The sequence below is a fragment of the Carica papaya genome, chromosome 3 (assembly GCF_054855325.1).
Source record: "Carica papaya isolate Zhongbai chromosome 3, ASM5485532v1, whole genome shotgun sequence".
In the NCBI taxonomy this organism is placed as follows: Eukaryota; Viridiplantae; Streptophyta; class Magnoliopsida; order Brassicales; family Caricaceae; genus Carica; species Carica papaya.
This window is the reverse complement of record NC_142311.1, coordinates 5,138,787-5,162,601: the sequence shown is the minus strand read 5'-3', so window position 1 is coordinate 5,162,601 and position 23,815 is coordinate 5,138,787. Positions and strand designations below refer to the sequence as shown.

The window sequence follows — 23,815 nt, the reverse complement described above, 5'->3', positions numbered from 1 at the left end:
TACAGTCAGAAAGGATGATCCGCAACCTTGAGGATATGCTCTGAGCTTGCGTTCTTGACTTCGAGGGCCACTAGGATGACTATCTACCCCTGATAGAGTTCGTCTACAACAACAACTAACAAACAAACATTGGCATGGCTCCGTATAAGGCATTGTATGGCCGCCTATGTAGATCATCGATCTATTGAAAAGAAGTGAGTGATAGAAAACTGTTCGATCTAGACCTTGTAGAGGAGACTACAACCAAAATTGTTAAGATCATGAAGAACATTCAAACGGCTCAGAGCAGGCAGAAAAGTTGTGCGGACACCTAGATGAGGGATTTGGAATATGAGAAAGGCGATTGGGTGTTCCTTAAGGTCATTCATTTCAAGAGAATCAGTAGGTTTGGCAAGAGAGAGAAACTAAACCCCCCCAGTTTATTGGGCCATTCGAGATTTTAGACAGAATTGGTACCGTCACCTACAGATTGACCCTGCCTCTAGAACTTTTGAAGATCCATAACGTGTTTCATGTGTTCATACTACGCAAGTACAACCCGGACCTCTCTCATGTCTTGGTCCACTAGCCTTTTTCACTCAAAGAGGATTTGTCCTACGAGGAAGTACCAGTCGGTATTGTGGACAGAAAGAGCAGATTACTCCGCAACTAAGAAATTTCCTTTGTTAAAGTCATATGGCAGAATCACACACCGAGAGAGGTCACATGGGAGCTCGAATCAGACTTTAGAGCCCAATATCCCCAACTGTTTGATGGTGAGTGAGAGAGACAAATTTGACGGAACAAATTTCTTTTAAGGGGGAGAGATTTGTAATACCCAAATTTAATTTAATGGAAATTAAATTAAATTATAGTTGTAATTTTTTAATTTTTTAATTTTAATTTAGTGTAAAAATGAAAGAAATTTGAAGGATGATGAAATTGAAAACAATTTTGAGAAAAATATATGAAAATTTGGGTTCTGGGGGTTTTTTTGAAAGAAATATCGAAAAATGGAGATTAAAATACAATTTAGAAAACTTGTACCGCGTAGGATGCCCGATTAGTAGCTCTGACAAACCAGAACATGCCGCATGGTGACGGACGCTGACGCGGTGCCACGCGGGCGATCCGCGTGCTTGCGATCGGACGACCCAAATCTGCTCCTACGCGCACGGACGGCCCAGATCCGTGCACTCCCTAAACACGATCGGACGGTCAGATTTAAATACAATCAATGATCCAGATCTGCTTCCTATTTAAATGTAATCGGACGGTCCATATTAGATCGTGATGGACGGTTCAGATTAAATCGCGATGGACGGTTCAGATTAGATTACGATGGACGATCTAGATTAGATTGCGATGGACGGTCCAGATTCACTCCCTATTTAATCCCGATCGGACGGTCCAGATCAAACGCGATGAACGGTTTAGAATAAATAGGGACGGATACAAATAACCCTCTTCACATTAAACCCTAACCTTAGCCGCCAAACACCCTCGCCGGAGAAGAAGACCCAGCCGCCGGGAAGGAGAGCCGTCGCCACCCGCTGCTGCACCGGAGCTACTTTCGACCGCCAAAAGAGGTAAAAAAATTTCTCTTTGCTCAGAATTCAATTTTAAATACCCCTATGGTCAAATCAGAGCAAAAACACCAACCGATTGACCGAAAACTATGGGCAAAACCTGGTGGCGCCGCCGTGAGAAATTTCAAAAACTGCCTCCGATAAGGCCCTTCCCGATTCTCATTCTGCGTAATTTTTCTACTATTATGATCACCATTTTTTTCTCTACAGGTTGACCTGAGCAAAACACTCAACCGCAACGTGAGCCAGAGGAGTCGCCACACTGGGGAGCCCCGCCGCTAGTGAGTTTCAGTTTCTTGTATTTTTCCATTCAATCGAGGCCCCTTAACGTATTTTCTCGCAGGGATTGATGCAAAATCGGTCAAATTCAGCCAAAAATGGCTGACCCGAGGTGGACCGCCGCTGCGGGTGACAGCACCGTCGACGAAATTTGCTAAAAATGGGTCTTGAGACTGATTTTGAATTTTTGAAACATTTGTAGGTACTTATAGCATGTTTTAATCCTCGAAGAAAAATTCAAGGAACACGAGGACAGCCAGTAGGCTCAATCAACAGTTTAGATTTTCGGGCATCAAATTGTGTAAGAATCTCTCGTCCTATTCTCTATTATGGAATTGAAGTCTAAATAAATAATAATACGGTATTTGGTGTAATTTAAAAAATATTCATAATTATTTTCGGGTTACTAATAGAGGTAGAATTGAAAATTATCTATCGTTGATTCTATTGAATTATTTTTCAGTTAATTGTATGATGGTATTTCATTGATCGAATTTATAGTTTTAAATGCATGTATTGTTTGATTTATGTGATTACCATTGAATTGGAAAATGGAGACTGAAGAAAAATAGAAAATTGTGTGATTAAGTGAATTGATGAAACGGCAGCCTTACTGGGTATCCTGGGAAATAGTGGGCGAACCGAGTACAATAGAGAACCCTACCCTGAACGTTGTCTCATACTGGGTGGGGAGTCGAAACTTAGTAATTTGGCACTCATGCCGGACGGGGTATGGGGACGACCCGTTTCACCCTCATACCAGACGAGGTATTGAAGTTTAGTAATTTGGCACTGATACCGAACGGGGTATGGGAACGGCCTGTTAATTGAGAATGTTAAAGAAAAGGGTTTATGCGTAAGGGAAACATCCCTATGAACCCTCATGGATACCCGTAGACTGATGAAAAGAGACAGTTGTTGTTTGATTTATTAAATATGAATTTATAATGTGTGCATGTTACCGATTGCATATAAAATCACGACAAGGGCTATGTTATTGTCTCTCTAAGTTATTTTTATAAATTTTGTTGTAGTAAGTGGACAGTAAATAATTTTATTATTATTAATAAATGCATTTATTTAATTAAGTACTCCATTAGTTGTTTTGATTTTCTATCAACCTTCATTTCTGTATCGGTGAGTAGCATGATATTCTTACTGGGATAGTGTAGCTCATCTCTTATTTAACCATTTTAGATCAAGAGAAGTAGGATTCAGAGCCCGATCTACAAGAGGGTTGCGAGTAGGATGCTTGTTTTATTTATTTTTCACTTATTTCCTTAATTTTTTTGTATTTTTTTCAAATGGTTAATTCTCGTAGTACTATTCGGTATTTTAAGTTATTGTGTAAGGAATGTAAACCTTAACCATTCATTTTGCTTCCGCACTTAATTTATAATTTATTTACTTTGGACATTCAGAGGTCGTTATAAAGGGGCCACAAAATATACATATGCATAGCTCAAAAATTTAACATACAACCTAATATCTCATATGATATATACAGTAATTATATATATAGAACATGAGATCAAAATTTAGAATTTAACAATAGAAAATAAAAATTTCTAGGATATGAACAAAATGTATATGAACAAGAACCATTTCACAAGTTCTACTCCTCCGGCAGCGGTCTGATTCTTTTTTTTTATCTGAAAAATATCAGGATAAAATTTAATGAATTTCACCAACTCAATAAGTATTTTCGTTATTCCAAACCCAGATAAGATTTCATACAAAAATACACTATATGGGACAAATGCAGTAGTAATGTTTTCAAGGTAAAATTTATTTATTATTTTTATCATTTTCTAAACCAGAATTTGCTTATTAAATACAATTGTTTTGGACATTTTAATTTCACATATTTCTGATCGAATTTTTTATATACACTCGAATATCATTTATAATCTCGAAATATAAACACATACACTCGAAAAAATATATATACATTCAAAAGGTCATCTTTAGGGTCTCATCGTGCGATGTTGTTTATGTAGTCATTGAGGAGAGACAAAATGGATTCCTCCATTGCATGGATAAAATACACACAATAACTACAACAATTTCTTTTGCTAGGTGACCCACACTCACAAACATTTATTCACGTCTGTACTAGGTTTCAAACTTTATCCATGTGCAGTTTTATCATGCCCATTGAACTTCAGCCACACACACACACACTTTTCTCCTTGATTCAGACTAAATTAGAAGGTATCCATGGTCCATACCTTATTCACTCACATCCTCCCCTTTCTAAATTCTTATTTATTTCCCTCTTATTCTATTTTCTCTTAAATATTATTTAAGTTAATCCTTTCATACCATAATTATTTTCCTTCTATTTTTATTCATTCTCTTACGTTATTTTATTTTATTTTTCTCAATCTTCCACTTTATTGGTGGTTTTTTTAAATTTAAATTTTATTTATTATTACCAGTTCAAGCATTCATCAGTCATTGATCTTTCTAGTTTCCATTTCCTCATAAATTCCAAATAGGTTAGGGTTCACTTGTCATAAGTTCAAGTTCTGTTCTTCAACAAGAAATCATATCAGTATTTGTTTTATAATTAAAACACACACAATTTTGATAATATACATACACAAATTCAAAATTCTAATCCAGGTTCATAATAAAAAATACTTACAAATCTTTTGTGCAACGACCTTCCCAGATTTGCTTGAATGTCCTAATTCACTGTACACGCACGCGACACAAATTAATTAATGTAATTTAAATATTAAATAGAGACTCAATTTGACTGAAATTATGGGTTCTAATGACCACATAAGGGTGAGCAATTTGCTCCCCAACGGTCCCTATTTCCATAACCGGGAGTATCGAGTTCCCGTACACAAGGAAAATTCCTCAATTTTTGAGTGGGCGAGCGACTAGGCTGAGCTCGTACGGTCAGCCCGACATCGACTGCCCACCCGTCGCCCTGCAATCAAAACAATCATAGGAAAAGCTTACCTGTGCCAGTGTGGTGCGATTCAGCCTCATAAACACTTGTTTTGTGATTGTCTCCCAGTTGCAATCCCCTTTTCTTCTTTCTTCCTCCGGCTTTGGCTTCCACAGTGTTTCTGCCTCCGCTACTCTTTTTTTTTCTCTTCCCTTGCAGCGATCGTTCTCTGCTTTTCCCCCTTACTCTCCCACTCGGCTACACACCCTCCTTCTCTCTCCCCCCCAGTTCTAACTCTTTCTTTCTCTCTTTTCCTCTTCTCCGATTGTCCTCTTCCTTTCCTCTCCTTCTCTCTTCCACTTGTCTTTCACTCCGCTCGGCCTCCTCTTCGCTCACCCACTCGAACTCAACTCTCTCATTCTTTTTCATTTTCGGCTTCTCTTTCAAAATAAAGAAGAAACCCTAAATTTTTCCGTAAATACTCACCTCCTTGGCTGTTGGATCTAGCAATGTTCGATCTGGGCTGTTTAAACTGAATAAAATTCTAGCTATTGGATCCCTCAAACGATTCAATCGGACCGTCCATCTCCTGATTTCCTTTTTCCCCCTTCCACTTCCATTTAATTATGCTTTTACTCCTTTTTTTCTTACATGTTTTCATTTAGGTTCTTAAAATTAATAAAAAACCCCTAATATTTAAATTTTTTTCATTAAACCCTAAATCCTAATTTAATTATTTGTTTACATATCCTTTTTATTTTATTTAGGGTCCGGATATTAAAACATTGTCTACAACTATAAATAGATCTCAAGAATTATATTCAAGGAATTCAAGTTTAAAGTCATTAAAATACAAAACTTTTTAGCTTATCAACTTGTAAGGTGTTTTTGACATTCTTATTGAATAGGGAATTGGTATTTAGTTATCAAAATAACTTGTGACATTTTCATTATTCTCATTTCTTAAATTAATTTTAACTTATCAAGAATTTTTTTTTGTGGTATTTTAATCAAATGTTAAATCTTTATTACCTTAGTTCCAATCACATGTTGATTATGAGTTAAATAGGAAAAGTTTATCCATGAATGAAGTTTTTTTTATGGTAATTTTATATTTATAAGTTTTTGATCATACTGTTGATTCTAAATTCTACATCAATTCAATTAATTTTTTTTATAGTCTAACAAATTCAGGAATCTAAATGACATTTATTAGTGCTTTATTATTGTAGAAATATAATGTATTTAAAAAATATGTTATATATGCTAATAAATATAAGACAAACTATAACTTTTGTCTCAAATCATAAGCCAGGTTATTTGTGGATTCTAAAATATTTTTTATTATAATTTAATTGATAAGACTTATATAATTATTTCAAAACATGATTTTGTTGTTTATGTCATAAAAACGGTATAAAAAAAAATTCTTTCTTTTTGAATAACATAAAAGCTTAAAATACATAAATAATTTGTTAAATGTTAATTATAATTTAAAATGAAAAAAAATAAAACTATCTTCCTGATGGACACTTTATTCTTCTTTATCATTATATAATCTACATGGTTTAAATAAAATAAATTTATTATTTCAAAATATTTAAATTATATATTAAGATTAGTTCTTAGTTGCTATCACTTTCTAACTTCATATAAAAAAATTAAAATATGGTTAAAATCACGAGTGATTATAATATTTATGCTAAAATTTTCATAATTATATAAAAAAAATTTGACATAATTTTTTTACAAGAATAAAATAATATTAAAAAAACTTAATTACAGCATCTCATATTAAATGTTAATAATATCAACAAGAATACGTTCAAAGCCAACTTGCAACATGACTATTAGTTGTGAAAATCTATTAATTTACTTCTTATTTTAAAAAGAGGTCCCTCTTTATTACTTATAAGGCTAGCTATTCGGATCCCTCTCTTAAGAGCTCCAAGCAAAATACAAATTTGCAAAGAGATCTCTCATTCCTCCATAAAACAAAAACTGTAGTTGAGACGAAGACAAACATAAAGACGCATTAGCTTTGATTCCATACTTATGTGATGCCTTATAAAGGGAAGAGAAAGCATTTATCTTATGTACCAAAAAAATTAGAGAGCATATCAATGCTAGAGTTCAACAAATCGCAGCCAGTAACCTTTGGATGTAGAAGATGAAGCAATTCTCCTATTCTTGTCGACAATGCGCATGTTAGGGTTCTTAAGGGTTAAAATTTGAAGTGACTTCCAAACTGTCACTCAACCATTATACTCCCCCTCGTGGACTCCTAATTAAGAATAAAGTAATTCACAAATTTTAATTTCAATCTAATTAGATGATTGTAAATCCATTTTAGGGTTCTTAATTTTTCCTAAATGGTGGAGCACTAAATTAGAAGAGTTCCAAAGAAGAAATTATCATTGATTCAACAACTGTCAATGACATTACAACTAGTAAAGCAATAAAGGAACCACTTTAGATGAGCAAGTTCATCATGCAACTTTAATTCATAAAAAAATATTTCTTAATCCACTAAACCATTATTTTGATAAAAATGTGACCATAAAAAGATTTAAAAAGAGAATGTCGTATCAAATGGCCAACTATAATTTATGAAGATGCAACATTAGTAAAGAAATAATTGAATGAGATATAGTTGTTATAAGAGTTGATAAAATGAATAATATAGGTTATTCACGCACTAAAATTTTGACCCAACAATAGCCTAACCACACTTTGAGGAAGTATAGTAATTTGAGATACAAAGTTGATTGGCTTAGAGCAAGTGAAGAATGCTACTAATAATAAATTTGATAAATCAATTAGATATTATGGATGACGGACATTATTGTACTAATTTTATTTCAAAGATAATATAACTATTATGTTAATAATTAAAAAAAGATAATTTTCATGTTTTATCATTATGATGTAAATTTATATGAATGATCAAATTCATTACATCATAATTTTTAATATATCATATAATAAAAATATGGTTATGATATGATCATGAAAATGGAATATATATTTATAAATATAATTTATAAAAAGTTTTCTTTAAAAGATCAATATATAATATAGATACCATTAAATCTACACAAATTAGTACATAATATGTGATGCATAATCTAAAATTAATCAACTGCGATTAAGAACTCACACAATTGTAATTCATTCAAGTTTAAGAATAATAAAATTATGAAGTTTTAGTTTTCAACTAGTTAGATTTTGTCAATTTTCTTGTTGAATGAGAATTGATTTAACTTATTAAGATAAATTTTTGTAACGTTTTATCAATCTATCTTAAATTGATTTCACTTATCAATGTTCTGTCTTGTAGTGTTTAATCAATTCAAGTCATTATCCTAATTATCTTGGTTGACATTCATGTATTAAATATAGATCAAATAGAGATGATTTGTTGAAGGTTTTACGATTATGAATACTGATGTTAGATGCGGAGTTTTTGATCATATTAGTTGATCACGGGTTCTGCATCAATATATTACACACTTAAAGGTTATTCTCATTCAACGCTTGTATGGATGATATTGTAATGTGTACATACTTTGTATGAATAAGTTTGTTGGACTACCCTGAAAATTAGATTTTTGCATTACATTTTTATTATGTGTTAAACAAGAATTTAAATAATAATAATTGTGAGATAAATCTAGTTCCATAATAAGTTGCTTACACATGAATAGTTTTTCTTTGGTATTAAATTTAGTGTTATTTCTAGTATCTTGGTTACACTAGTCAATTACATGACTAAACTCTATAAAATTATGTAAGTGATAATTAAGAATCTATCACTATTGCTAAAAGGAAATGTAGTATCTTATGAAATTACTTTCTACACCCTTGTTTGAATATTTAGTAATTGCATTGTGACAAATGAGTTCTATTGAACATATGATTGACTTAAATGATTAAAATATTACGAATTAACTATTGAAACTTGAAGCTATTTATATCTTTGGCCATTCTTAGATATAGCATATAGAATGAACAAATATAGATAGTAAACTATTATAGACATGTTTAATTATTATTTTAATATATTCTAGCGTCATGAAATATTACTTAGATGTGATATATAATCATGTAGAAATAAACTAAAATCAAAATGTTGACAAATCTATTACTGAATAAATAATTGAACCAAATGAGTTAAGAGGCTTCAACTTTAAAATGCATTATAACTACAATGTGGAGAAATTTGGAAATAGTCTAAATGATTCTTCAAAGTGATTTCAAAGGTCAATTGGTTCGCAATGTTAAAACAATTTTAGTCATAAAGGATTTTAACAAAGTATTGGCCTCTCAAAGTTCAATTAAACACATTAAAGAGTTTAGTTGGATTTAATATGACTTAATCTTAAAACTTTAATCAAGGATTGACTAATTAATCATAGACTAAATACATAGTAAAATATTAGACGATCTAGATCATTATATAGGCACAAACAAGGATTAAAGATAATTTTAATCGAAAGACTCAAGTTCTTCTTTCATGAACTGTAGTAGTGAATAGTTAAGGGACATGGAGGAAAGACATTTGAGAATTATACATGCGCATGCCAACCATCCAAGGGAGAAAAAAACTCTCACAAATATGAGTTTATGGATTACAAGAGTTTTTAGAGATTTTATTCATTAAACTAATTTTGTTTAATTTAACAGTAAGTTATATAAATAATAACCTTAGTTTTAAATCAAAATTATTATGAAAATTTACCTCCCAGTGTCACAAACTTATTTTGGAGGACATACTTATAATGTGATTTTATCAAATAGGATTATTTTTTTTCCTTCTAATTTTTGAAAACATAAAATGGGATTTTTCAACAATTATTAATTTTTATAACTAAGAACAAAGTAGGTCGAGGTTAATGTAGCCATAAAATGCGCAATAGGTATATAAAGATATGTATGGATTTTTTACTCTATCACGATAACCAAATATGCCCATTGATTCGATGGAATTTAATTGTTCCCAAGGTATTACAATTCATAACAAAATCCATGGGATATATAGTGGGGTATATATATATATATATAATATCAAATGGCATATCCATTACGACATAATTAATTATCTGAATCCTGTGGTCAAAGGACAAAATAGCATAACCCATGTTCATAATGACTCGAACAGTTTGCGCCACAAAATGTATTATATTCTCGTTGCCTAAACAAATTATATATATATATATATATTATACGATATATATAGGAATCAGAATCACATTGCAAAAAAGAAAAATGCATATCTGCTTCAAGATGCAAATCAAGGAAAAGAGATCGGATTGGCCCTCTCTAATTCTTCATTAGAAAGACGAAAACAAATTTGATTTTTAGCACTAACGTTAACAATTAAAGAAGTTTCCAAGAAATAGAATAAAAATGGTCAATCCACGTTCTATATGGCCCCACTGAGACCGTCAAATATGACTTGGCATGCAAGTGAAAACTAATCAACCTCACATTTTCTTTCTATACATATATATATATATATACGTAACCCCACAAGGCACTGAGACTCACATTTTGTTTCTATCAACTACATCTGAAAGTATATAAGGTTACGTATCCTTCAAATAAACACCTGTTGCGAGCTAGTATATGTTTACATATTCTACTTGTTAAATTACATTCAGGGCATGGAAGGGCCTAGCAGAAGACAGGAAAAGGAAGAGAAAGGAAAGGAAGATCAGGGTGTCCGATATCGTGGCGTTCGGAGGAGACCTTGGGGTAAGTTTGCTGCGGAGATTAGAGATCCTTCAAGAAATGGTGCAAGATTGTGGCTTGGGACGTTTGACACTGCAGAGGACGCAGCTCGTGCTTACGATAGGGCTGCATTTAACTTGAGAGGTCATCTTGCAATCCTTAATTTCCCTAATGAATACTACACTCAGGTTATGGGGTCTCCTCCTCATCGTCCTCTACCCTCATCGTCTTATTCTGGTAGGAGGGTGGAGAAGGGAAGTTCATCCGCTGGACAAGATAGGCAGGTATTCGAGTTCGAGTATTTGGATGATAAGGTGTTGGAGGAGCTTCTTGAATCAGAGGATGAGAAGAAGAAGAGGGTCAGAGGCTGAAACTTCAAACCTTTTTACTATTCTTATCTTGCTTTGGGGAGAGATAAGCGAAGGGATTTTATAAGTATGTATGCTTAAATTCTCTGCAAAACTAGTCTTTGATCAAGCCTTCTAGATGTCTTCCTGGGAGTGTATAATTAACAACGTACTTGTTTCATACATATGCATCTCTTTAGAACGACATATATATACACACATATATATATATATAGTGGTGGACCGTTTAAATTGAACTAATTTTAGAGAATAGACTAATGAAAGTAAAAAGAATAGCAAGAGTAAAGAAATTCAATTGGTCACCTTAATATTCGAGAGTGTATGTAAGAATATGGAGATCTCGGATAGTTTTTGAGGGCATGGCATACGTGGGTCAGGTCAAAGTTAAGAGGGGTATTTTCTATCTCTTCTCTGTATATCTGCATATATATGAATTTATATAGCTAGGAAGTAATGCAAACATGGAGATAGCAACAAGATATGTGGCATGAACAAGAATGAGATAGTTAGTGAGAAAAGAGTGAGAAAATAAAATGGCAATTAAATTTGTTATACATTCAAATCTGATGGCCAAGTAATGAATCCTTAGCCGACCCTAATATATAATTGAAAAAGAACAATTTGTAAATAATTAGTTCAGCTCTTCCTAGCTATAACAAAGAGGAAATTTAGAAAATATGAGGAAAAAGCTTTTGAGTAGTGTTAAATTTGTTTTAGTCTTTTGCAAGTTAATACTCATTGCCCCAGCAGTTAATCTCATTTCAGTGTGCTTTCCATGTTTGTATAATCTTAATAATTTATTAATGAAAGGTTGTCTTCTTATCATGTGAAAACGAGAGTGTGGTTTATGCGGATATTATAAGAATTATGGTAAGCTTAGATTCAATGGTACATAAGAGGTTATTAATGGATTCATCTGACTTGGTTCAGAAATCATATGTATTTGTGTTGGAGGAAAATGAAACTTCTAACACATTGATAGTAGAGAATGAAGATCACAGCATAGATGAATTGGTATGGCTGTTACGACCTCAAGAAACTTTTAAGCTAAATACAGATGCATCGATTAGTCCTAATGGGCGACATACTTGGGGTTCGTATATGGAGCCTAGAATTCTAAGGCAGTATTTTCAAGCACGAGAGACATTATTTCGCCGATGTTGATAGGAATAGCAAAAGCTTTGGCGACTTTTCATAGGTTATAGGTATCATAGATGATTTGCTTAACGGTCAAGTCAAGTGTTTGTTCATCAGTTTGATTAAATAAGATGAGACTAATAACTAAAAATACTTTATGTTTATTTCATTCTAATACTTTTATTATTGACTTAAATTCTAAAAAAGTTAACAAGGCACGTACTTTATTTTGGAAAACAATTTTGCTACTTCAATCTCATGTTCTGCTGTGTGAACAATCTAATTTTGTGATTGTCCTACTTTTGGTTGATAAATAATAACTCTTTTCATTGAAAAAATAAAGCAATAAAGAATTATGGAGTGCCTGGTTAGTGAATTAATAATTTTACTGATACCATTATAAAAGAGTAAATCTTTCTTAAGTTTGAATGAATTAGTAATGATGATTGACTATAAAAAGAAACTGCAAGAGAAGTTTGGAGGCATGGTTGATTCTTGGTTGATCATTTCAAGGAATTTTATAAGAAAACTTTTACGTTCAAGTTCCATGGAAGAAGCACAAAGCTCTATACAAGTTTAATTTTAAACATTGTTTAAATATACTTGTATTTATCTTAAAAATTATACTCTATATGGTGGTTATTATGGGATCCAAAAAGTTCTGATTAAAAACTCATATAAGTTCAATTAGTTCAAAATTTGTATAACCATTTTATGGGATAGGAAGAGTTCTGATTACAAATTCTATATAAAGTTCAAGATGTATATAAAAATCATGTTTTTCAAAGCAAATAATTATTCAGTAAGTTTGATAGAGAATAAAAATAAATTAGGAGAAACTCAAGGAGGAAAAATTTGATAACTAAATAATCAAATGGGATATCTAAAATATATAAACGATTGATTAGATTTTCATACTAGATTAAATTTTTAACAGTTATCAATTATTTTATATACTATCAGAATTTTGAAATCTAAATTTTAAATTTTGCATGCTTCTTTATTTACATCTGTTAAAAGGATGCAATAAGAAAATTAAATTTTAACTCGTTGTTCACAATAAAAAAAAATTTACTGGCATGAGCCAATTATTTTACAGTAAAAGAACTTTAAAAAAACACTGGTATTATCCACACTTGTGCATGTATGTGGGCAACTTTTTCGCCAATAGAAAGCATTAATGTACCGAAAGAACTATTGCCACCATGTCCAGACCTTAAATTTTCAGTTGAAGAATATCCCTCTCAAAACTATTATTTTGCCTCATGCATATTGAATATGAATGAGATCACCAATATTCTTTCATGATGATGAACATGAATTAATCAGAGAGAAATCATACAAGAAGAATATAAGTATTTCGCTTTTTTAATTCTTCTTTTCTCCTGAGATATGTTTTATTTTCCAAAGCAATATGTAGATATATATATATATATGTACATATAGCTTCACCAAGCAGTTAAAGTTGCAAAAGACATTCAAAAGAGCTAAATCCTGTGGAGCTAATAGTTTCAAAAAGTCATAAAGGGCATGGGAGGGTTCTTCTTCACTGGCTAATTTTATTCTTGACAACGAAGTCATGTGATTAGTATTAATTTCATATATATATATATATATACATGTATATATGTTTAATGTGATATATATTCTTGTGTAGTGTCAAAACAAAATTTGCAGAAAGCCGAAGGAGACGGGAGGAGAAAAGGCAAAGCATATATGAGATAGTGCCATAGATGCTCTCCTTACTTTAAGATATGTGCATATATGGTATCTAGCACACTCATCTAAACTAAGAGTGGGTACAGAATTACATTACTAGAGGCGATCTATTAAAGATCAATTAATCTTTCTTAATTCTCTTTTTCTCAGTTTTAAAATTATAAATGGTACATTAGTTAAATTCCAACCGGTTAAGAGGATCTATGATGCAAAATACACTGAATTGTCTTCGGTTATCTCTTATTGGAGAATATTTATTTCAGCTAGTGATGAGAGTACCAACTTACTTAGAATAGTTGTTAAATATTTCTTGATTTGTTCATTAATAATTCATAATTGTAACAAAAATTTATATATAATTTGCAAATGATGATAAAGAACATTAAATGTGATAAATTTTACAGTCCTCAAGAATTACTAATTATACATGAGGTTGCACACAAAAGCTAAGGAGGGATGAGAGAGAAATTATATCTAAAGCAGATTTTGAGAAGGCTGATAACACATTCAACTAGGAGTTTCTTGATATGATGATTCATGTGTGATGAAGTTGAGAGGTAAGGAAGGTCTCGTATAAAACAATGTGTGTTTGAGAATTTTCTTATTGGAAAATGACTGGGACATGGGGATCCATTATCTTGATTTCTGTTCAACATAGTTGGTGATGGTTTATTAGCCACTTTGTTTAAAAAGCAGTAAGAGTAGGTATGTTAAGTAGAGTCATTCTTAGTTTAAGAACTCCATGTGGCACTTTGAATAATATTAATTTTATAAATTTAATTAAATTCAATTACAAATGATGTAATAAATAAAACAAAAATTAAAACACAAGATTTTACATAAAAAAAAAAATATTTTATTACAGAAAAAAAAAAAACTATGAATCAAATTCTGAATCATATCCATCATTAAAAAAATTAATGAATACAACAAATTTCAAATCAATTTTAAACTTGGATTCTATAACTAAGAACTATCTGAATTATCTCCTTAACGAACACTTTATGGATTTCTCTATTTGTAATTAAGTAATAGAGAAATAATTCTACAAATATTTTTAATAGTAAATATCTTTTAATTACTAAAAATGCATAAAGAAAATCTAATCAAAGAATAAAAGAATTCTAACTTTTTTTATGATTCTCACACACCCAAAAGGAATTTCATGCTCTTTTTTCTTCTTAATGAGTTGTGTTCTTTTTCGATGTACCATTTCATCATCTATAAGCTTTCTTTCTTTTTTCTTGATGAGTTATGTTCTTTTTCGATGTGCCATTTCATCAACTACAAGCTTTTTTTCTTTCTCTTTTCTTGATGAGTTGTGTTTTTTTTCGATGTGCCATTTCATCAACCACAAGGTTTTTTTTTCATAATGTTTTCTTGATCTTTTTTGTACTTGGTTTAGGATTTATAGTCTTATGCAAATATATACACCCAAATCCCAAAAAGGAAACTAACTCATATATATATATATATATATTCCCTTTTGTCTCTAATATGGGCTGAAAGCAATTGTTTGAATCTCAATCCTGTCGTCTTGGCACCGACTCATGTTTGTCTCGTGTCACCATTGTTGTTACTACGTCAATTAATTTTTTATCAATGTAAATTTTCTTCAATAAAATTTCATAATTTTTTACTATCTCACGAAGTCAATCGTATCTTACATTAATATATTTAGTGTGACAATAATATTTAGTATTTTTAGTTAAATCAAAAGCACTCTGTCACAGTTATACACATATTTATTATGGTTTAAAGATAATTATTGAAGCATATATGTGCACTAGAGTAAACTTTCTAACATAAAGATTACATGTAAAATTTTTAGTTAGAACAATTTTTTGTTAGCTTCAGTTGTCATAATATACTCTGTTTCAATTATGAATAAGTCAATATACTTTGGTAATCTAAACTGTTATGATATAACTCATCTTACAAAAGTAAATATGTATCATGAAGTAGATTTTTTATTGTCAAGATTACCTATCAAGTCTGTATTTGTATATCCTTCTGTGAGTGGTTTTAAACTATGCATAATACAAACACATGTTTGAGCTTTTTCTAGAATATCTAAAAACTCATTTAATTGCTTCATAGTGCTCTTTTTAAGGATTATAAAAAAATCTATTTACTACTTTAATTATGTATGTAATGTTAATTTTGGTAGAAACTATTACATACAACAAACTCTCCGAAGAGTAATGAATAATTGTCATCTCTTCTTTGTATTTTTTACTAGATGAACAACTTTTTCTTGCTCACTTTAGAGTGATTGGCCAGCTGTGTTAAATTAGTTTAACATTTTTCATATAAAGCCTGTCTAAAATACGTCCAGTATACTTTTCTTATGATAACCACAATTTCTTTGTTTTTCAATTCAGAGTAATCTGCAAAATAAAAGTTTATTATAACTTGCCTATATCTTTTATATAAAAAAAAAAATTAAACAAGTTAATTTTTAAATTAGCAATTTTCTTACCATCATACCTCATTATTAACATGTCAATAATGAAGTAAATAATGATATGTGATTGATCTGGTATATCCATGACTCATCATAGAAAAATTAATTTCTCAAACCACTACCTGGGAGCCTGTTTTAATATATACAAGCTTTTTCTCAACCTATAAATTATATGTTATATCCCCTTTACCTCAAGACTCTATAACTAAACCATATGCTTCCTCTAAATTACTACGGAGGAATGTAATTTTTATATCTAACTGTTAAATATTAAAAAATAGTATGCTAGAAAATGCATCTTTATAATTAGAGAAAATATCTCATCAAATTTAATTCATTTCTTCTATTTATATCCTTTAATCACTACGAATTTTATATTTGATGATCTTGTCACCATCTCTTTTTAGCTTAAACACTCGTTCTTCAAGGGTTTCTTACCTTGTAGAAGTTTTACTAATTATGGATATTATTCTTCTTCGAGGAATTTATCTCTTCCTGCATGACACTTTTATTCATTAAGCTTTTTTCGTATGAGGTTAAATCTCTTAAAAGCTTTCTACTTCCTTTTTTATAAGAGTAATATACTAGGAGTTATTTTGTCTAAGAATGATACTAGTTCTTTAGAAAATTTTCTAAATTGAGGTTGTGCAGCATAAAAGTAGAGGGGGTTGTTTCTCCTATTCAACAACCTCTTCATCTGCATCATCATCTATTATTTGCTCAATTTCACTTTCATGTTCTTCACTCAAATTTTTTCTTATAAAATGCTCAGTTGTTGATGAAGAATCAATTTTAATCTTTGTGTTTATTTTCTTAATTTTCTCTAACTTAGATAGCATCTCATGTTTTTAAAATACTATATCTTTAAATCTAATCATCTTTTTTTTTTCACTGGATCCTTTAATCTATATCCAAATTATGCATCTTCATAACCTAAAAAAAATGAAGAGACATTGTCATCAAGCATCTGTCTCTACTCTTTAGGTATATGTATGCAAACCTCACAAGCACACACCTTTAAGTAAGAGTATGAGACTTCTTTTCTATTTTAGACTCTTTTAAAGATGTCATAATATAAAATAACTTATAGATATTGATTCAATACGCAACACGAAATAGAGTTTTATCCCAAAGTGCCTTATGTAGATTAATTACCTTCAATATATATTTGAGTTTCTTAATTATGGGTTGATTTATTCTCTCAGTCACATCATTATGTTATGGAGTGTTAAAGATTATCGTCTCCTACGTGATGTCATGTATCCCTACTCTTTATATATAATATTTTTATATTTTCATGTTACTTGTATAAAACTCTTTGTACGTTTTATTGGATCTCTCATCGGAGGATTGTCATTATACTATTTTATACTTATATCTAGCTACAACTTGTACTCATAAGAGCCTCTTTCAACTCATTTTTGATAACTTGTCATGGTTTCGTTTTCATTGATACCAATAAATATAACCTCTCATTAAGAATGCTCTTATACTAAAATTGTGGCAAATGCAGGTGTATGGTAATAGAAAACTTGTCTTAAAATTATCATGTTATAGTTTCATGCATGACTTTCAACTGAATTTGTGGCTGAAAAAAGCATGTTTCTTGCCATCTTTTAAAATAATTTTCGGATAAATTTGATGGTATTTTAAGTAAGTCCTTTAATGATACCAACATCATGTTCTAATTCATTTTGTTTTAAGAGATATGGAGACAAAAAGTTAGAGGTTAACAAATCATACTAATCTAAAAGCTTTTTAAATCTGGCAAGATACTTTATTCTACATCTAAAGAGAGTACAATTCACCATAAACATTTCTAATAAATATGTAATTGAAATTGTATGTCTTTTGTAAAAATTTATTTAATTTTTCTAGTTGCATTTCATAATTTTTCTCCAATGACAATATTATCAAGAAAAGTGTGTTTAGTCTCTATATATTATAGAAGCTAAAAATTTACAATAACTACCAACCATCATGTCATCCTAAAATCAAGATAATTCCGGGTAATGTTTATTTTAAAATCATTTCTTCTTTCATATAAGACTTCTAAGAGATAATATCTTTAGTAATAAGAAAAATAATATCACAAAACTTAACACAATCTATAGAAATCATAAAAATAAAAATAAAATAAGAAAATATATTTTGAAAAGTTAAAAAAAGGGATATATTGCAAAGAATTCCTTTAAGTTTTGGGTTTAATTAAAACTTACATGTTTATTAGTTTGAGAAAATATTACCATATGATTTTTATGTTTCAAACAAGTATAGCAACTCAATTCAATTATTAAAACCCTCACCCAAGTTTCAGTCGAGAATCATTTTTTTTTTTCTAAAAAAAAAATATATTTAACATCTGCTAATCAGTATATTAGACTCAATATAATATTAATTAAAATTAATTTTATTATGTTTACAATACTAATTTAATTAAAATTAATTTATGGTCTTTTATGTCTATGCTTGTTCCCTTATGGTTATTCATTAGCTAGAAACCTTCGTGATATATTTATGATATATGGCTACTTGTATAATATTATTCCATAAAATGTATTTTACCTTTTTCTTTAAAAGAGAATATTGGTAGATAAACAATTCCAACTTTTTTGGCACGGCGACATTGAAAAGGTCAAACATTAAGCTCAGCCATATAAAATTGAAAAGATTGAATTTTGTGGATGACTGAAACAATAATTCATGGACATGGTATCTAGTGTGCTTCCAATCACCCTCATACATATGTACATATATGTATGTTAGATTGAATTTAACATAAATAATTCCATGTATATAAAATAGGAATCTTAGACATTTTGAGTCTTAGTCATCTGAATCTTAGACATTTTGAGTTTCAATTTGGCCAACGTAGTGATTGTAATATAAATAACTCAATATAAACAAACAATATGTAAAATATATATATACATACATACATACTAACATATACATAGTCTATCTTGTTTTAGTGACATATATAGCTTCATGCATTATTTTGTAAATCTGAATAAAATTAGGTGCAAAAAGAAATCAATTTAAGAAATGAAAATCAAAATGTATTATCACCAATCTAATTCTGTAACAACATAAAATGTAATCTGCATTTCCAAGTTATTTTTAAAAAACTCGAACAAAATAACATTGAACGCGCTGAAGTTTGAAGATTCATTACATATATATGGCTTCATAAATGGCAAACAACTCTGCCTCATTAGAGTCCTTTACTCGCACAATGTGCACTTAAATATTGAGCTAACACCCTTAAGAAGCCAAGCTTCTTCTTTATCATGAATGCCATGACGGCATATTAGCACGGAGTCATGCAAGAAGGAGAAGCTGCTCGAATTTTTAATTTCTTTTATTAAATGTTAAAGGTGCAGAAATTGCCTCGTTCTCTTGGGTGCAAATTGTACAAATGTCGCATTCTTGATATAGTTGAAGAAGTTTGGCGGCTCAGGAAAAACAAGGCTTTAAGCCTTTATATCTATATATAAATCTCCTAGTAGTACCTCAGCTACTCCGACTAACAACATATGCATATATACAAAGATATATATATATATGTGTGTGTGTGTGTGTGTGTGTGTGTGTGTATACTGCACACTCCCAGAAAGACATTTGTCTGTATGTCAGGACAAAAGAAAATTGTAAACGGATCCGCTTCAATATAATAAATATACCATTATTACATATTTAGTTTTCTCCTGACTATTTTGCCTCAAGTTCATGAATCTCTCTCTTTAGGATCGAGAAGCTGATTGCACAGATAAAGACATGTATTAATTAATATTACCTGAATCCGCGGAAACAGTAGTGATAATGATATATATAACCGTTGGAAGCATATATGATAATTGCCAATAGTTGGCTTTTGCGATATAGAATAATGCAAATGGCTGCAGGTACGTGGGCTTTTTTTTTTTTTAATTTTTTTACTAAGAATTCCCTATATTATATAATTGTTTAACTTCCCTATCACCGCAAAAAGAAAAAGAAAAGTAGTTGGTTATAATATGTAAGATATATGTCTACGTACACACCCTAATCATTAATTACAATATTCTTCTTGAATATATTATATATATATATACACACACACAGACACTATACATGATTGCTATAATTGGGAAAAAAGCAGAGTAATTAAGCTCCATTGCATATTACTTGAGATAAATAGGAAGAGAAGAGAATAGTAATAAATGGCGGAAATGATTAACTAGGTGTACAATAGTTTTTCAACTTTTAAGTAATTATTGAAACGGATTCTCTCGAAAACTTGATAGACAGAAAAGGCTAATAAATTATTTATGTTCTAACTATTAGTAGACACAAATGTGTAAAGGATGATGAGATGTTTTCTGCTAAAAGGTGTCAAAATATAAAAGAGATAACATGGGCTTAAGTATTAATAGACTCTTTGGCCTATATGTGATGTGATGATCGCACTCTTCACTTTTTGTTCTTATTCTCTTCACAATCAAGAAGTTCCTCCAGTAAGTTGTCATCAAAGTACTCAAACTCAAACACCTGCTTCCCACTCTGCTCCACATTGCCACGCCGTGAGGAGGAGGAAGAAGAAAAAGAAGAAGAAGAAGAAGAAGAAGAAGAAGCATAAGTAGATGAAGAAGAAGAAGAAGAAACACCCATTGGATACTCCTCTGGAAAATTGAGAATTGCTAAATGACCTCTCATGGTATATGCGGCTCTATCATAAGCTCGAGCCGCCTCCTCTGCCGTGCTGAATGTCCCTAACCAGACGCGTGCTCCGTGCCTCGTCGAGTCACGTATCTCCGCCGCAAACTTCCCCCACGGACGCCTTCTCACTCCGCGGTACCGGACCTGGTCTGCTCCTTCTTTGAAGTTTACAGCACGACTATCTTCTGCCATGGTGTGTGTATGTGAGTTAACTAGGTGGTTTGCATGGCTCATGTGGTTGGAGTTAGTTGGTGGTTATATACGGGGAGCTGGAGAAATTATGACACGTGCCGAATGAGAAATGCTCACACGTGAGTTTTACCCAATGAGAAGGTTCGATACTACATGTGGCCAAAATTCTGCCTCATCCAATGTATCTTGATTAGTCAATGTGATGGCTTTTAAGCCTTCTTTTATAAGATGCCTCTAATTTTTTATTCTAATTTTCATCTTATTATATATTATATATACCTTTAAATATTGACGACATTCCCATCAATTGATAGCATCACTTTTTCATTTTTCTTATATTATATATATATATATATATATATATATCACAGATAAAATTCGTCTTCTAAAATGCATGTATACATATATATATATATATATATGTGATGCATACCTATGTTGGTCATGATGATGTGAGATCATTTGGCTTCTGTTCCTCTCTGAATTACGTATGAAAAACGTTCTAATTGTATCTTGCACATGTATTATAAGACAAATCGAATCCAGGATTCTTGTTTGTTAAATTGATTATCACTATGTATCTATATAAAAGCTAGCTGCTTAAATTAATATTGTTTGATAATGTATGCGATGATGGTTTGTAGTAATTTTTAGTGTATATAATGGGATATCTCATTAACTTAATAATCTGATGACCATGAGATTAATTAATCTAATATATTGTTTTAGTATACATAAAAAATAATTAACGTAAGTTGTGACAATCCTGAAATGATGTTTTAGCTAGGTGGGTGGGTTCCATAAACACGCACGTGATATATTATTATTATTATTATTATTCTAATTGATTAGTAGTGTAAGCATCAGAATATTTTTTTGTCACTCCCAAGTGCTCAAGGATTTGTAACCCAATGGGACCATAACCTGGACTAGGCTCGAAAAAGCAGAGAGAATCTGTCAAAATTAAGAAATTCAAAAAAATAAAAAAACTATGGATCCGTTTTATGAAGGAATATTAGATCACTAGCTAACTTATATTAAAAATATTTATTTACTAATAATTAAAAAACAATTGTGTTTAAATCTTATATTTAATTTTAAATTTATAAAACTATGTTTGTGAAATTAATGGCTGTTAAGGAATAATTGAAAATTTAGGTGGCTGCATTACCAATTCATGTTTTGTTTTTGTTGCACACACTTGGATTTCTGTACAACAGTCTCCTTTTATTGAATATTGTAACAAACTTAAATTAACAAATAGCTCATTGCTCCTACAAAAGATTATAATTATAATTATTTAGGATTTTTAGGGTTTCTTTTCCCATTCTGTAATAAGATGGTTTTACATTTTTTAAAAACTTTCCTAATTTTTTAAAATTTTTGTTACATTATTTCACAATTTAATTTTCAATTTTTTAATTTACATTTTGTTTTATGTTTTTTAGTTTTCTGATTCTATAAAGTTAATTTTAGTTTTTCCCTTCAATTTTGTGTACTATTTTAATTATTTATTTTTTTAAAAAAATTATTTTTGTTTCTTAATTTTTTAATTTAATGAACTTTGAATTTTTTTAATATTATATTTTATTTTATAAATTTTTTTAAACTATTTACTTTCTTTAACTCTATGCCCTTTGTTACATTTTATTTTTTAGTTTAAACTCAATTTTATTTATAATATTTTTAAATTGTACTTCTGAAAACTTTTATTAAATATTTATTTTCAAATTTTATAATGAAATTAATTACTAAACATACCATATGCAGAGTCTAGCTAGATATTTATGTAACACCCTGGCTTAAAAATTTGGTCCGGAATAATTTTTTTATTTATAAAATATATATAAATAATTAAATATTTTATTTTATTTAAAATATTGAAAAAAATAAAATAGAAATAAAATTGAAAATACTTCAGGAGACATGGGTTAAATTGTAAATAAATTGGGTATTTTAAAAAAAAATGAAAACAATGAGTGAAATCGCCAAAAAAAAAAAAATAGGGCCACATGGAACGACCATATCAGTAGTCACGGCAAACCAAAAAACCCCTGTGGTGGAGACGCTGAGGCATGAGGTCATGCGGACGATCCGCGTGCCTGAACAATCCGACGATCCAGATCGCATCTCGCACGAACGAACGGCCTAGATACATTCTCTCTTCAAATGCAATCGAACGAATGAGATTAATCGCAATGAACAATCTAAATTCACCTATGAAATCAGCCTAAACAAGCAACGATCGGACAACTCTCCTCGTTCCATGTCAACGCAAATAGACGACCAGAATCAGAGGGAATAGAGGTACTTAAACCTCTCTTTATCGGCCCCAAACCCTAGCCAACACCCAGCCGAAAAAGAAAAAGAAGGAGGCTGGAGGGAAGACCAGCCACCGGATAGATGCTACTACCGCTGCACCGAAGTCGCCACCAACCGCCGAGAAAGGTAAAATTTGTTTTCCTCAAAATTCAATCTCGAGTTTCCTTGTGGCCATATCAAAGCAAAAGTGGCAACGGGTGAGCCAGAAATTGCGGGCAAACCTCAACCGAGCCATGGCGGCCAAAACAGAAAACCCTCTCTGATGATCCCTTTTTCATTTTCTGTTTCACATAATTTTTTGACCACCGTGTTCATTGTCTTTTTCTAGTACAGGTTGGCTGAAGAAGAATCTCAGTCGCAAAGGAGAACCGACGGAGTCACCGCACCCGGAGACCCCCTCCCCCTGCCGGTAGATTTCGATTTGTTG

General features: G+C 30.9%; 1 protein-coding gene and 1 pseudogene across 1 annotated transcript; one reads left to right on the top strand and one right to left on the bottom strand.

Annotated features, from left to right (window-relative positions):
• The first annotated feature begins 10,297 nt into the window (after positions 1 to 10,297).
• On the top strand, positions 10,298 to 10,962 carry LOC110815914 (ethylene-responsive transcription factor ERF098). Its single transcript, XM_022043889.2, has one exon. The coding sequence runs from the start codon at positions 10,419 to 10,421 to the stop codon at positions 10,854 to 10,856; it is 438 nt and encodes a 145-aa protein (XP_021899581.1). The 5' UTR covers positions 10,298 to 10,418; the 3' UTR covers positions 10,857 to 10,962.
• A 9,407-nt stretch (positions 10,963 to 20,369) lies between these two features.
• Positions 20,370 to 21,087, bottom strand: LOC110815907 (ethylene-responsive transcription factor ERF098 pseudogene; annotated as a pseudogene).
• Positions 21,088 to 23,815: the final 2,728 nt, after the last annotated feature.

Bases quoted from the DNA above. Each gene is read 5' to 3' on its own strand.
- LOC110815914 (XM_022043889.2), top strand. From the start codon at position 10,419: ATGGAAGGGCCTAGCAGAAGACAGGAAAAGGAAGAGAAAGGAAAGGAA.